Source organism: Drosophila hydei, unplaced genomic scaffold (assembly GCF_003285905.1).
Source record: "Drosophila hydei strain 15085-1641.00,03,60 unplaced genomic scaffold, DhydRS2 tig00000172-arrow-pilon, whole genome shotgun sequence".
Lineage (NCBI taxonomy): Eukaryota > Metazoa > Arthropoda > Insecta > Diptera > Drosophilidae > Drosophila > Drosophila hydei.
Genome location: NW_022045682.1, coordinates 20,998 through 36,504, shown reverse-complemented (window position 1 = coordinate 36,504; position 15,507 = coordinate 20,998). Strand labels below are relative to the sequence as shown.

Below are 15,507 nucleotides of genomic sequence, written 5' to 3'. Positions count from 1 at the left end.
TTATATTTAATGTATACTTTTGCTAAAAAAAAATATAACTCGAGTATCATATAATATTTTATCTCAACCTTAAGTGCTGATTGCCTCTCTAAAAATAAATATATTTAGAACCTTTAAAAAATGTTGTAGTGTTTAAATATACTGATACAACATTTTGGATGAAAAGCAAAGTCAGCCTAGGCTAGCTTGTTCGTGTGATTTTTATTTTAATCTATTTTAATTGATATCGCTTTTATGCTTATCAAATTTACAGTTTGGATAAGTATATTTGTGTATAATAATTATAACAATATGGCAATGACTTATGTACAAACCTCACTCATTCAAAATTATAAGATTTTCTTTTTAGACCATTAAAAAAGTAACCCATAAAATGATATGATAAATCCCAATGTTTAGAATCTAATGGAGTTTCTCTTGAAATATATTGAGGTACATTTTCATTGCTCACGATTCGCTTCCACTCTAATAAGTCATCGTTTGGATTGGTAGGATTTGCATCCTTGTGTAACGGTTTTAACATAAAATGCAAGCTCTGCAATTGTCTCAAAAATCGTACTGAAAATATCAAAATAATGACGATGCTTTAGATTTTGCATACAAGATAACTAAATTTAATTCTATATAGAAGTGTTTCGGAATTCGTTCTTAATTGACAATGTAATTGTTTAATTGATGTAACAATATCAGAAGGTATTAAATTATACTCACAATGCACGTCTTCGAATTTCAAAAGTCGCGCATGGCTTTGCCACCAATTGCATACTAGAGATAAATAATGTTTTGTTGTTTCTTCAAAGTCTCGGAAAATGGAGGAGAGGTAATATGCGCGAAAGATAAGCGTAAATAGATGTACAGCAATCTGTGAGATTTTTCCAACTCGTGAAATATCTGAATAAAGATATTTATGTAGTAGCGTTACTATTATCCTTACACATTCATACCTGATTTATTGTTTTGAAATATCCATTGATGCATCATTTGGTAAACGATAGTGACAACACTCAGGCATAGTTTTACATAGCACTCACATCGGATTTCTTGAAGTTTTTCCTGCGCAGGGGCTAAAGTTATTTTAGACACGTTTGTTGCATCGAGCGAGGACTTTTGGGAATTGGCGTCAATGTTATTAATAAGACTTTCATCGAAGTGCATACCGACAACTTTGGATAATGTGTCCTCATTATCCTTTTCGTAATCAGTAAATGATGGAAGTGAAAACATTCTTAGTATAAATTCAGGTGTAACTGTGAAGCATTGGTAAACGAAGCGCACGTGATTCTCACATATCGATAGCAAAAGCTTGAACCGGCTAGGTTGGAGAGGCAAATCGCTATGAAAGCATAACTCAAGCAGTCGTGCATATACCTGAATTAAACAAGAGTTCTGCCCAAAACGGTAAAGCGAACGAATCCGACCCGACACAAAGCAGTCATTAGGGCAATTTACACACATTCTTGCCATTAGCTGACTCTTTCGTGTGCACAGTTGCATGCACGCACTTAACTCATTGAAAACCCAGGGGCTTGGACGAGCGAACACCAATTGTTTTAATAAATCAAAAAGAAAGCCATTCTGAGTTCCGGACATAGAGTCTTTTTTCGAATTTATATAGCTCAGCAAACTGTGAAGAAACGAAGAAGTCGCTTCAAGAACACCTGAATGTTCGACAACCTCTAAGGAGTAACTTAAGTAAGTAATCGCTTCGCTTAGTAATTTTGTTATCCAGTATTTGTCATACTTTCTTGATAGCAACGTGTGCGAAATTATGCATTGTTTTTGGCATATTAACGCCAATGTTCCAATATAACGGCGTAATAGGACTGCTCGTTCCATGCCATATAAAGCACTGGGCTGAATCAACGAAGAGCGCATCTGTGTATTTTGATCTGAGTGTAAATCAAAAGGACGATGGGGATACATCATAAAGGTTTGTTGTAATTCTAAACTCTGGGTATAGAACCAAAACTCTGTAAAAACCCTGCCCGCAGAAGCAAATATACGGTTTATAACTGCTTTAACATTTTCAGGCTCTGACTGCATTTGCGCGAAATTAAGAAGTAGATGCTCTAGCTCCACTTCAAAAAAAGTTCGTTGCTTTTTCTTACCGCATTTATCTTTCGTGTACTCGTACACATATCCTTTCGGTTTTATGGATTTTTTTTTTGCAAAAGGGAATTCAATGCATAAATTTTCAATACGAAGCAAACTTCGACTTGCGTCAGAATCTGTTCCTTTGTGAATCCGTTCGTTTTTTTTCGCATTCCTAATTTTAAGTTCGGTCAACTCTACCTCTGTAAAATTTAATTCTGTGTCTTTAGCTCTAAGATGCTTAAATACATTTGATATTTTTTCAATACACTCCTTTTTCTCATCTTCCACCATCGTTAGCCTATCGACCTTACCAGCTTGGAGCAGCTTACGCGCTTGTTGAATCTCGGTGCGTAGTAAACCAACCTTTTCGAATATAAAATATATATATTAAGAGCCTTTTATTAATATTATACACGCTCACCTCGCCATCCTTAATACTAGCCTGATTGTTACTATCTGCCAGGTCTCTCTGCAATTTGTCATTTTCCTTTTTGAGCACATCAACGCGTTCCATTAAAAATTTGAGCTGACGCTCCTGTGCCAATTGACGCCTTGATTCTTTCGCCCGGCTTGTAGAAAAATCACTCAATTTTTTCGTAGTGGAAGAATCCGTTACTTCAGGCTCTGATTTTTTGCCACATTCATTATCAGGTAAGAAAACTTTAGTGTCATCAGTCTCAAGTATTTCTTCGATGTCTAAATTTGTCGAGAGGCGGCTGCTAAACATCTCATCATTAAATATTCCCTGTGTGCTTGTAGTGGCTTGAAAAGCTTGAGCAGAAAATTTTCTGAAGGTGAATTCGTTTTGAGTATTTTGTAGACCATCAGTATGGCGGTGCTCTTCCTCTGCTTTTTGGGTAGCTGACAAAACGGCATCGTCATCATCACTCGTCCACAAATCTACAACATTTGACGAGATATTGCTGATCCGACCACGATTTACACTTATATCTAATTTAAGCTTTTTGGCAGGTCGAAATTTATCAATCGGACCGATCCGCTTAGCCATTTGAAAAGGTTTTCCCTACAAAGTAATAGTTATAAACGCGGTGACCATTTGATCAATAATAAAAACGGGTATACTAAGATACGTATCCATTTACAATGTCCTAACAACAGATTATTACATGTGTGTTACCAAAAGATGCCGATTTTAGAATCGAAACTCTAGCCAGTGCTATAAGTATTGTTTTGTTTAGTTCGTTTCAATTTTGTTTACAAAGAGCAGCGGCTAAAATATGATGATGAACAAATGAATAACTGAGTCGTACTATGAGCGAACTGACTCATTTTAAATGTAAATCATAGTGATTCATATATATATTTCCGTTAAGTGTTGAATAGTAACGTTATTTATTGTTAATTTAAAACTAAAAAATTGTAGCAATATTATTACATATTATAATTAATATTGCAGTATACCATAGAAATGCAACTTGAAAAATAATTTCATAAGAAAGCTTGGCTTATTTGTTTTCGTTATTTTAAAAACGAAAATAAAGTTTAATGTTAAATTAAAAAATCAAAATTAATATATAAATTAATATTTTACATTGAAGAGGGTTCACATAATCATACCTTTTCACTTACACCCTCAAATACCTTGATAAATACATTTGAGGCTTGAAGTCCGATAGTCAACTGGGTGGTTTTCCATCCCTAATAGCAATCGATGTTTTTTTACGTCGATACAGTTGGAAAGAAAATTCGGCATTAACGTGTCGTGCAATTTTTTCAAGGAGCCCCAGAAAAATAACCTGTACTCAACCTGCTAAATTAGTGCTTAACCAACTGATATATATATATATTATTTAATTCGTTGGCTTTACTGTGCAAAAATTTTTGGAGTCAGTTCGCAAGCGCACAGACTAAAGTGGAAAAAAAGTACATGAAAATCGGGTCAGTTCGGTTGTTTCCGCGCAACTGCAGCTGTATTAGTGATAGCGACGATAACACAGGCGCAACATTGAGTAAAACAAAATATACATTCCTGCACAGTTCGGTATTTATGCAAAAATTGTGATTTAAGAAGTACGTCTACATATTTGTGTTTCTTCTATATTTATGACTCAGCCGAGGTGAACGCTACTCTGTTGTATGTATGTATTCGTATGTCTCTCTCACACATGCAGACTTTCTGATAATTTTCGTGAATATTGCGTGTATCTTTTTAATTTTAATAAGAACATCAATGTATAGTCTTTATCATTATAATTAAATTTATTTAATTCTGTATGCGTTTGTTTCACATGTTCTGTATATTTGCAATAAATGTGTAGACATTTCTTTTTAGCAACGAACGCTCATAGATATTCGGGCGTCGCCTAACAAATATGCATTCAAATGCGTTATGGCTTGTTGTCACGCATACTGTGCCAAATGACCAGTAGTAATCTAATGCCTTCGGATACATATCTGTGTATCTGTATATGTTATTCAAAGAAGTATATTTTCATTCGTTCATTGCGCTGAATAGCGAGTTCATTAACATATTTTTATTGCGCTCTACAAAATCTTCTCAATTATTTTATTCCAAATGATTTTACAATATTTGTTAGGATTTTCGATTAGATTTAAAGATTTTCTTCGTTCATGTTTGCATCAATAATTGTGGATATACATAAAATCCTACAAGTAACTCTTTTACACCTACATAAAATATCCGGCGTTCATTTTATACCTTGGTACAACTTGTTTAACAAGTTAAGTAAGTTGAGTTCATATTACAATCTGTGGTAACATTTTCTTTTGCTATTTGGTATTCAAGTTTTTCAATTATAGTCGCCCCTGACTCCCAGTATTATACATTGTTTATGCTAATTCGTATATAAATAAAACTAATAATAAATATTTCTCCTTCAGGTTTGTAAATTGACGACATAAGTCGAATAATATAATTATGTTGAAGTTTATACGGGGAAAGGGTCAGCAGCCAACAGCTGAACGACAACGACTACAGAAGGAGCTCTTTGCATATCGCAAGGTATGTATTTACATGTGTTGCTCCCAGATAGTTGGACTATGAATGATTACAACGGCGTATATATTACATTATTAAGATAATTTATGAAGCTAAAGGATAATTAATACCTTCACAGTTATGCAGTAGAAGTAATTAAAGCAATCATATAATAATATAATAATGAAGACCTAAACTGTATATAAAGCAAAAGGCAAAAATTGGCCACAAAGAAATGGCGAGAATGCACTTGCTGTTCAATGACGACGCCATCATTGAGTCGAAGTTGGTTACGACGGTTAATTCAATGATGTCACCTAGATAGCGTCACCTTGTCGCGATACTGTTTTTTTAACAGTATTTAAGCACCAAGAATAATACCTATACGTATTTTAACTTCCTTTCAGTTTTCAACAAATAGCTCCAATATTTATTATATTAGCTCCATATTTTTCATATTGTTTAATTTATTTAATTATATAAACTTTAGCTCCTCTTTAAATTCATCTCTGTTTCTATGATGCAAGAATTAATTAAAATTTTAATTTAAATTTATTGTAACGAAATATTTTATTCCTCTCATATATATCTCATCATTAGATAGATCTATAGAAGTTGAGCAAAGAATCAAGAAATTAAACTTAAATATTAATATACATATACTGAACGCATACAAAACATTTATTGTCATCGACCTAAAATAAATATGTTGTGTTCATAGCGCAGTTTGGCATAAACTACATATGAGCCAACACAAACGCATTACATTAAAGATAAGATAAAGTTGGCTGTGTTATGTACAACATGAACAAACGGGTTGGCCAGAGTATTAGTATTCTTAGTATTCTACATAAATGGGGAAATATATTGGGTGAATATTGTTGGTACTGATAGGCGTAGTATTTCTAGCTGATAAGATTTCCAAATACAGTCACCACGATTGTGTAAAATGCAGCACCTGTAATGAGGTCGAAACTTTAATTTATTTACCTATGATTAAATTATAAATGATTAAGAAAAATATACGAGAAAAAATGTGCTAATAATGCAAACAATACTGTTTCATCAACAAATTATAATTCTCATTACGAAGGTAAACAAACTTATAAAAGTTATATGTGCATAGAAGAAATACAGAATGTATCAAACGTAGTACAGGGTATAATACAATAAATATTAAAGTCGAAAATGATTATCAATACAGTATTGGTTCAGAATATATTTTCCAATGGTATTTTTTTGGGTGGGGCAAATTTTAGGCATAATGTAAATATATTTTATATCTTAAATTTTGTTGTCAAGTTTACTTTTCTTGTCTGCTTGTAAATTATATTATCCATCTGAATGACTAAGAATGTTAACTGACCTAAATTGTACAGAACGAGCGCCCTCACAAAGACTGTCAATTGTCAAGATCTTTTAAGAAATAAAATCGTAAATTTTTTAATGGAAAAAATATTAAACAATAGAATTATAGGTCATAATGGTTGCTGGTACTAAATTAGATCATGTTTATACAGGTTTGCATAAAACTTTTTATTTCGTATTTAATTATATCATTGTGAAATTCAAAATGAATCTTGGAGAATATTTCAATTTTAAATTTTATAAACTCTACTCTATATTTATGGGGTACACGCCTTAAATTTTGCCTGGTGATTGGGGTTACAAAATTTTCCTTAATTTTATTGTGGAATATTCATTTTCTAACATTAACCATCTTGCTTACATGTTTTTCAATTACAGACCGCTCAACATGGTTTCCCGCACAAACCCTCTGCTTTGGCATATGATCCAGTTTCAAAACTTATGGCTATTGGAACACAGACTGGAGCTGTCAAAGTCTTTGGTCAACCAGGCGTTGAGCTATATGCACAACATACCTTGGTCAATAACTCAGCATCTGAATTAAACGTTCAACTACTTGAATGGGTTTATGGCACTGGTCGTATACTCTCATTAACTGCAGCAAATCAACTTATATTGTGGGAGCCAGTGGGAACAACGCTGGTACCAATTAAAACTCTTCCCTTTGATGGAAAGTTGAAAAAAGTATCTTCATTATGTTGCTCGCTAAACAACTATCTTGTATGGATCGGAACTGAAGGCGGCAACATCTATCAGTTCGACTTAAAGTCTTTTACTATACGTGAACCTGTCATATATCATGATATGGTATTGGAAAAAGTACCACCAAGTTACAAACTCAATCCAGGTGCTATCGAGTCAATACGCCAACTTCCCAATGCACTAAACAAACTACTTATCGCTTACAATCGCGGACTTTGTGTATTGTGGGACTTGGATCAGTCAGCTGTTGAACGTGCTTACATTGCGCCCGGTCATGGTCAAAGTGTAGGTTTGTTTGTCAACTCTACTGGTACGGAATTCAATTGGTACCATGCAGATGGCTCTTACGCCAGCTGGATCATTGCAAGTGAGGAACCACCCGAAAATGTAAATTATGTCCCTTATGGTCCAGACCCATGCAAAAGTATAAATAGGCTTTATAAAGGAAAGCGAGGGTTAGTTGATAGGCTTTTTTTAGTGTCAATAGTTATAGTGTTTAGTTTTATTTTCCTTTGTAATTTCAGATGCAATGATGTAATAGTTTTTTCTGGAGGCATGCCGCGCTCAGCCTATGGAGACCATAACTGCGTTTCGATACATGGCAGCGACGGAAAAAGAATCTGCCTTGATTTTACGTCGAAAGTAATTGATTTCTTTGTAACATATAAAGAAGAAAGCGATGATTTACAGGTGCTGGTTGTGTTGCTTGAGGAAGAGTTGTGCGCTTATGATCTCACTGATGCTAAAGTTCCTGCAGTTAAAGCGCCTTATCTGCAATCGGTACATGCCTCAGCAGTGACGTGTAATTATCTGGCCTCACAAGTTAGTCAGGCAGTGTATAAACGCATTTTACTCGCTGGAGATGAACAAAACATAGACTATAGCAGCATTGACTGGCCCGTAACAGGCGGTGTTTTACCAGTTGGACTTGTGGAGTCTTGTGACGGAACAATGCAGGAGTACGAGATACTTTTAACTGGTCACGAGGACGGTTCTGTTAAGTTTTGGGATTGCTCTGGAGTGCTTCTTAAACCGATATATAATTTTAAGACAGCAAATATTTTTGGTCATGAAAATCACGACGATACTGCAATTGAAAGCAATGAACAGATTGATGAAGGAGAACCACCTTTTCGTAAATCGGGTCTATTTGATCCATATTCAGACGATCCTCGCTTAGCAGTAAAAAAAATAGCGTTATGCCCCAAAACAGGTCAATTGATAGTGGGGGGCACTGCAGGACAAATTGTTATAGCCGACTTTAACGGTGATGCCCCAGAGCGTGGTGTGTTAAAACTGAACTCTATGAACTTGGTTAGTGATCGTGACGGCTTTGTGTGGAAAGGCCACGATCAGTTGAATGTCCGTCCCAATTTATTAGCTGAAGAATCTGGACCAATAAGTGAAAGTGGCGTCAGCATAACAGGCGTGTTGCAAGTACTGCCACCAGCTAGCATTACAAGTCTAGCATTAGAAGCTAATTGGGGATTAGTATCCGGAGGTACAGCGCATGGTTTGGTGTTATTTGATTTCAAAAACTTTGTACCGGTATTTCATCGTTGCACATTAAATCCAAGCGATTTAACTGGTGCTGGTGACCAACTTTCGCGTCGTAAATCATTTAAGAAATCGCTTCGCGAATCGTTTCGTAAACTGCGTAAAGGAAGGTCAACTCGCAATAATCCCAACAGTCATGTGCCAACTACAGTAAGTACTTACTATTACACTATCATAACAAGATACATAATGTCGTTTTTAAAGTTGGAAGCGCGTCCTGTTGAAAGGCAGATAGAAGCACGCTGCACTGACGATGGGATGGGGTCTATGGTGCGTTGTTTACTGTTTGCTAAAACGTATATAACCAATGGTGCGTATAATTATATTTGTTGATATCTTGAATTATCATTTTCTCTTTTTTCAGTTAATATAACCTCTCCAACTTTGTGGTCCGCCACTAACGCCAGTACCGTTTCGGTATTCCTTTTACATTTACCACCAGCACAAACCGCAGCCACCAGTGAACCACCAGCTAGTGGCAATGCGACACCACAGGCACCGCGTCGCATATCTGCACAACTAGCCAAGGAAATTCAGTTAAAACATAGGGCACCTGTTATAGGCATTTCTATATTTGACCAAAGTGGATCCCCTGTTGACCAGTTAAACTCTGGGGAAAATGGTACACCACCCCATCGTGTTCTTATTGCTTCCGAAGAACAGTTTAAAGTTTTTTCCTTACCCCAATTAAGACCTATTAACAAGTACAAGTTGACGGCTAACGAAGGTGCCCGTATACGCCGCATACACTTCGGCTCGTTTAGCTGTCGTGTCTCGCATGAGCTCTTGCAAAGTATAAATGGGACCAGTCCAACAAAATCTGCTAGATCTCACGATGGCGGGGAAGGAGTAGCAAATACAAGTCTACCTTTACCAGCACGTGATAGTGAGGTTTACCATGAGATGGCATTAATTTGTTTAACCAACATGGGCGACATTATGGTGTTATCAGTGCCAGAGTTAAAACGTCAATTAAATGCAGCAGCAGTAAGACGAGAGGATATTAAGTTAGTTACAAATTATTATAACGTAAATATGGATTTTAAACCTTTAATAACTTTTTCTTACAGTGGCATTTCGTCGCTTTGCTTTACTAATAGCGGTGAGGCATTGTATATGATGTCATCTTCAGAGTTGCAACGAATTGCTTTATCTACCTTCCAAGTCATACAACCCACAGGCTTCGTATCGGTCGAACCTTTCGAGACCGATGACAACGAATCTACAATTCAAGCCATCGAAGATGATAATAGCGATAAAAACGTCAATTCAAACGATGATAGTGCTGAAAACGGGGCCAGTACAACCAGAACTGAACCACCGATTGCGAAGCAACGCGCTAAAGCGCTTGAGCTTAGCATTGAAAACAATAGTATTCCGCTAACTAACGGCTTAAATACCAGCAATTCGCCCAATCGAGCAAATGAGACCATCACCAGTTCTATAGGTGACATAACTGTCGACTCTGTTCGCGATCATTTGAATACCACTACAACAACGCTATGTTCCACAACTACAGAAGAAACTGTCGGTAAGTAAAGAATGCCAACAATTAGCTTAATATTAACTCCACATAAAATTCCATTGTCCTTAATGTTTGGTGCTCCATGCGACGGGTGACTCATATACCGTGTTCGTCCTTATGTAATAACAATCTATTTGTTATCGTAATAGAAACTGCAAATTTAATTTACTTATTTACCTTTGTTTTTAGGTTAATGGCAGTAAACTTCGCACACAGTAATAATTAATTTAGCGATATTAGTTTTAAAGGCGCAAAAAAAAACTGTTTTTGCATGAGAATGTAAAAAAATATTTTACATCTTCATTAATTATTTTACACGCATTTAATTAACCCTATTTTAATATGATTTATAGGTCGCTTGTCAGTGCTTAGCACACAAACAAACCAAACTACAACAAACGTAAATATGAAGGATATGTCTAATATAAATATACAAAATTTACTAGATTTGGCGTCAAGAGGGTACGTATGAATTTGATTACTTTTGTCCAAAATACATCATACTATTTTTGTTTGTAGCAATAGCACAGAAACCAGTACAAGCTCTGTCATCATAAAGTCTACCATAACAAGCATATCACATGAACAGACCAACGGGGAAAACGAAACTCTAAAGACTAAAACTACAACGCACGAGGAAAGCGAATTTTAGACAACATACAAAAGCAACGTTTTAAAACAGTTTTAAGCACTTACAATAGTATTTTCATTATTAACAATAATTTGTAATATAAAATCTGTCGACATAACACTTATTAATGCATAAGTCGCAGCTAGACTTAAACTGACGATTTTACTTGAGTTTTTGTATTTCAAAGAATGTAAACATTTGCAGACTTTGCTATCTATCTTATATCTTAAATATATATACTCTATGACATAAGCTAATAAGCAGATAAAATTTTTTGACAATATTCATGATCGCGAAAAATGTTAAGTGTATAAGCTTGCAGCATTACCATATATAAATATAAATATATATTTTCATATTTATTAACTGACGGAAAGTACAATTAAAAACATCTTTGCCTTATATGATGAACTGCTTCATTAAAGGTTTTATAAAAGTATTAATGAATCTAAAGTATAAATACATATACTTTTGTACAAGTGTCCAATTTCTTATAAAAAAATGTATGTATCATCTTTAAAAAATGTTACTGTTACAAAATATACAATTAATTTTATAAGTGAAAATGTTTGTACCACTTTGCATTTTATAAATAGTATACCACACTTCCGTTTTTTCTTAAAATTATGTAAGTCAGAAGACATTTCGCAACATTGTTTAGTTATAAAAAAGTGTTTTTATTGACGAAACAAATATATATGCGTGCCAGTAAAATTTCTTCATTTCAATAAACATATTTGTGACGCAGATCGAAAGTAGATGAAAGCATAATTTAATGGGATGTGTCTGGTTCATTTTTGTGATAGCAATGAGATTGATTAATAACAGGTCTGTATTCTTTTGCCGTTAAAGATAAAAGAAACGGATTTTGTATTAAACAATAAAAAAAATTTTAATATCAGCAAATCATTCACATAATTGTCGTTTTGTAGTTTTATAAGCCAACTACTAAGTTGTTATAAAGTGAAGTTGTAATGTTTATACTTCATTCAAGTGAAAATAAATGGCGTGGATATGAACCATAGAGTTGCACAGATGCATTGTCCATTATCCAATGAGAGCATACGTTATATAAAGCCAGAACCTGAATATATAATTTTGTCTCTAAAAACGTTTAATATTTGTAATTATATGCAATTTGTGTGTCGTGGCATGTTTTTAAAAATTATGTAAGTCCGAAGACATTTCGCAGCATTGTGTAGGTATAAAAACGTGTTTTTATTGAAGAGAGTAATATATATGCGTGTCAGTAAAATGATAGTATACTTTTAATTTCTTTCAATAAACATATTTGTGGCGCAGATCGAGGGGTATTGATTAACAGACTGCATTTTTACGATGGGAAATATGAAATTCTTCGAAAGTTTTAAGTCTAGCTTAAGCGAAAGCATTTGCCAATCATGTTTTCATTAATCAGGAACGAAAGTTAGATGTTCACAAACGATGCGATGCAACTGTATCATGCTATGTGTGTCACTTCGTGTAATTTGGCTGTGATTTGTCTGGTTAATTTTGATAATAGAGAAAAGCGCATTACAAGAACCTGAACATATAATGTTATCTCTAAAAATTTTTAACATATGTAATTATATGCAATATGTGCGTCGTGCCATGTTTTTAAAAATTATATAAATCCGAAGACATTTCGCCTCATTGTTTAGGTATAAAAACAGTTTTTTTTTTATTGAAGAAACTAATATATATGGTGTATTTATATTTTCCTTCAATAGGCATATTTGTGACGTAAGGAAACATGAGCTACTGCCGCCCTAGTATTCTAACCATAAACGATAAGCGATGCGATGAAATTGTGTCACGCTTTGTGTCAGCGGCTTCGTGGGAACCTAAAGCATAATTTGACTGAACACGGCAAAACTTAGCACCAGTATGCCAACATAAGTGTGTAAGCAAAATTGATGGCTTTCTCAAATCGATAGTGGTTTTGGTGGCGGTGCGAGGAGTGATTTGTAATTTCGATAATAACAATGAGATTTAGTAATAACAGGTCGGTACTTTTTTGCCTTTAAAAAAAGAACGGATTTTGTATTCAACGGTATAAAATTTTAAAATGTCATTAAATTATTTACAGAATTGTTGTTTGTTAAAAAGTGAAGTTGTAATGTTTATATATGTGGATCTAATAATTATACTTTTGTCCCTTGGTCCAGCGATAGTATACGTCTTATGACGATAATGGGGGAGAACTTGATTTCGTCCTCATGGCCGTTCCCAGTTCGTGGAGTGATTTGTCTGGATAATTGCGAAAATAGCAATGGGAATGAGCAATGACTGGTCTGTATTCTTTTGCCGATAAAGGAAAATAGAACGGATTTTGTATTGAGCAACATATTTTTAATTATTATTAAATTATTCACAGAGTTGTTCAATGTTCATATATGTGGATATAATAGGTATACACGTTATTCAAGTGCTGGTCGAACTATGCGACTGGTATAGCGAAGGTATTCGTCTTATGAAGATTACGGTGGAGGACTTGTGACTTCGGAGTAACGCCATTAATTATACTTTAAGGGTGTGAGTTGGGAGCAATCTAATCTAGATATTAAGCAAAATGAATCACTGTAGTGTGCGACACTATAACTGCTCTTGTTGCCCCTCTGAACTTTTCTCCAATTATTGTGACAGCTTCATAGTGAGCATAGCTACCATTAAAAGGTTTAAACAGCCCATAAGCATAGTAGGCTGATTGCCTCCATGATTCATAAATTCAGGGGCAGATTTTATAATATCGAGACGTATGTCGCAATTTATTTCTGGTTGGGCTGAAATTCTTTTCAAACTTTCTACTTGCGGAGTCTCAATACACAAGTTATCTATTTCAATTGTTATTGCGTTTAGTTGAGACTGGAACCAATCTTCTTGCTGGGCCAAATCTTAGCTAAAAGCTTTCTGGATTAAAGCTTGCAATTGGCTTGTGTCATTGATTGCTTGGTTGTGTGCTTGACTATGGGTTCTGAGCTTGGCTACAGCAAAGCTTTGGGCTCTGTACCTGACTTATTAGTTGAGACTGAAACCTAATTTGCTGGACCTAAGCTTAGGTAACAGCTTTCTGGATTAAAACTTCCACTCGGATTGCGCCATTGATTACTTGGTTGTGTGCTTGACTATGGGCTCTGAGCTTGGCTAAAGCAGAGCTCTGGGCTCTACCTGATTATTGTAAGGTGAAACTGGAAGTTTACTTGCTGTTTATATATGTTTTAAGTGGAAATAAATGACGTGTATATGAACCAAAGAGTGTATATATACAAGCTTTGTACAGATGTATTGCTCATTATCCAAATAGTACATAAGTTATATAATTGCAAGAACCTGAATATATAATTTTATTTATAAAAATGTTTAACATTTGTAATTATATGTACTTTTTGTGCAATGTGCCATATGCCATGCTTTTAAAAAATATGTGAAGCTGCAGACATTTCGCAACATTGTTTAGGTATATAGAAGTGTTTTAATTGAAGAAACTAATATATGGTGGTGTATTTATAATTTCTTTTTTAACTGCTCTTGTTGCCCCTCTGACCTTTTCTCCAATTATTGTGACAGCTTCATAGTGAGCATAGCTACTATTAAAAGGTGTAAACAGCTCATAAGTATAGCAGGCTGATTGCCTCCATGATTCATAAATTCAGGGGCAGATTTTATAATATCGAGACGTATGTCGCAATTTATTTCTGGTTGTGCTGAAATTCTTTTCAAACTTTCTACTTGCGGAGTTTCAATACACAAGTTATCTATTTTAATTGTCATTGCGACCATTGACCTTATCTCTAATTATTGTGACAGCTTCATAGTGAGCATAGCTACCATTAAAAGGTTTGAACAGCTCATAAGCATAGTAGGCTTATTTTTCGCAACATTGTTTAGGTATATAGAAGTGTTTTAATTGAAGAAACTAATATATGGTGGTGTATTTATAATTTCTTTCAATATACATACTTGTGACGTATCAAGATTACAGTGACTTCGGAGTAACGCCATTAATTATACTTTTAGGGTGTGGGATAGAAGTAATCTAATCTAGATATTAAGCAAAATTAATTAGTGTATTGTGTGACACTATAACTGCTCTTGTTGCCCCTCTGTCCTTTATTCTATTTATTGTGACAGCTTCATAGTGAGCATAGCTACCATTAAAAGGTTTAAACAGCTCATAAGCATAACAGACTGATTGCCTCTATGATTCATAAATTCAGGGGCAGATTATATAATATCGAGACGTATGTCGCAATTTATTTCTGGTTGGGCTGAAATTCTTTTCAAACTTTCTACTTGCGGAGTCTCAATACACAAGTTATCTATTTCAATTGTCATTGCGTTTAGTTCAGACTGGAACCAAACTTCTTGCTGGGTCAAATCTTAGCTAAAAGCTTTCTGGATTAAAGCTTGCAATTGGCTTGTGTCATTGATTGCTTGGTTGTGTGCTTGACTATGGGTTCTGAGCTTGGCTACAGCAAAGCTTTGGGCTCTGTACCTGACTTATTAGTTGAGACTGAAACCTAATTTGCTGGACCTAAGCTTAGGTAACAGCTTTCTGGATTAAAACTTCCACTCGGATTGCGCCATTAATTACTTGGTTGTGTGCTTGACTATGGGCTCTGAGCTTGGCTAAAGCAAAGCTCTGGGCTCTACCTGATTATTGTAAGGTGA

At 34.8% G+C, this 15,507-nt stretch overlaps 2 protein-coding genes across 8 annotated transcripts; one reads left to right on the top strand and one right to left on the bottom strand.

The window, feature by feature from the left end:
* Window positions 1–244: 244 nt before the first annotated feature.
* On the bottom strand, window positions 245–3,366 carry LOC111595997 (ATR-interacting protein mus304). 2 transcript variants are annotated; one of them, XM_023309996.2, is made up of 5 exons: window positions 3,222–3,366; window positions 2,516–3,118; window positions 945–2,457; window positions 712–891; window positions 245–558 (listed from the first exon to the last, which is right to left on the bottom strand). In XM_023309996.2, the coding sequence occupies exons 2-5, from the start codon at window positions 3,101–3,103 to the stop codon at window positions 320–322; spliced, it is 2,520 nt and encodes an 839-aa protein (XP_023165764.2). In that variant the 5' UTR covers window positions 3,104–3,118; window positions 3,222–3,366; the 3' UTR covers window positions 245–319. The 2 variants fall into 2 exon arrangements, with proteins under 2 accessions (XP_023165764.2, XP_023165766.1); XM_023309998.1 differs by lacking the exons at window positions 245–558; window positions 712–891 and having other exon boundaries at window positions 1,169–1,188; window positions 2,109–2,457.
* Window positions 3,367–3,774: 408 nt separating this feature from the next.
* LOC111596001 (protein lethal(2) giant larvae) lies at window positions 3,775–10,987 on the top strand. 6 transcript variants are annotated; one of them, XR_002751230.2, is made up of 9 exons: window positions 3,775–4,125; window positions 4,957–5,077; window positions 6,800–7,578; window positions 7,648–8,830; window positions 8,885–8,990; window positions 9,045–9,687; window positions 9,751–10,211; window positions 10,395–10,484; window positions 10,559–10,640. XR_002751230.2 is itself a non-coding variant. In XM_023310005.2 (9 exons), exons 2-9 carry the CDS (start codon window positions 4,994–4,996, stop codon window positions 10,855–10,857), a joined length of 3,498 nt encoding a protein of 1,165 aa, XP_023165773.2. In that variant the 5' UTR covers window positions 3,775–4,096; window positions 4,957–4,993; the 3' UTR covers window positions 10,858–10,987. The 6 variants fall into 6 exon arrangements, 5 of the variants coding, with proteins under 5 accessions (XP_023165773.2, XP_023165771.2, XP_030079216.1 ...); XM_023310005.2 differs by lacking the exon at window positions 10,395–10,484 and adding an exon at window positions 10,725–10,987 and having other exon boundaries at window positions 3,775–4,096; window positions 10,559–10,667; XM_023310003.2 differs by lacking the exon at window positions 10,395–10,484 and adding an exon at window positions 10,725–10,987 and having other exon boundaries at window positions 10,559–10,667.
* The last annotated feature ends 4,520 nt before the right edge of the window (window positions 10,988–15,507 follow it).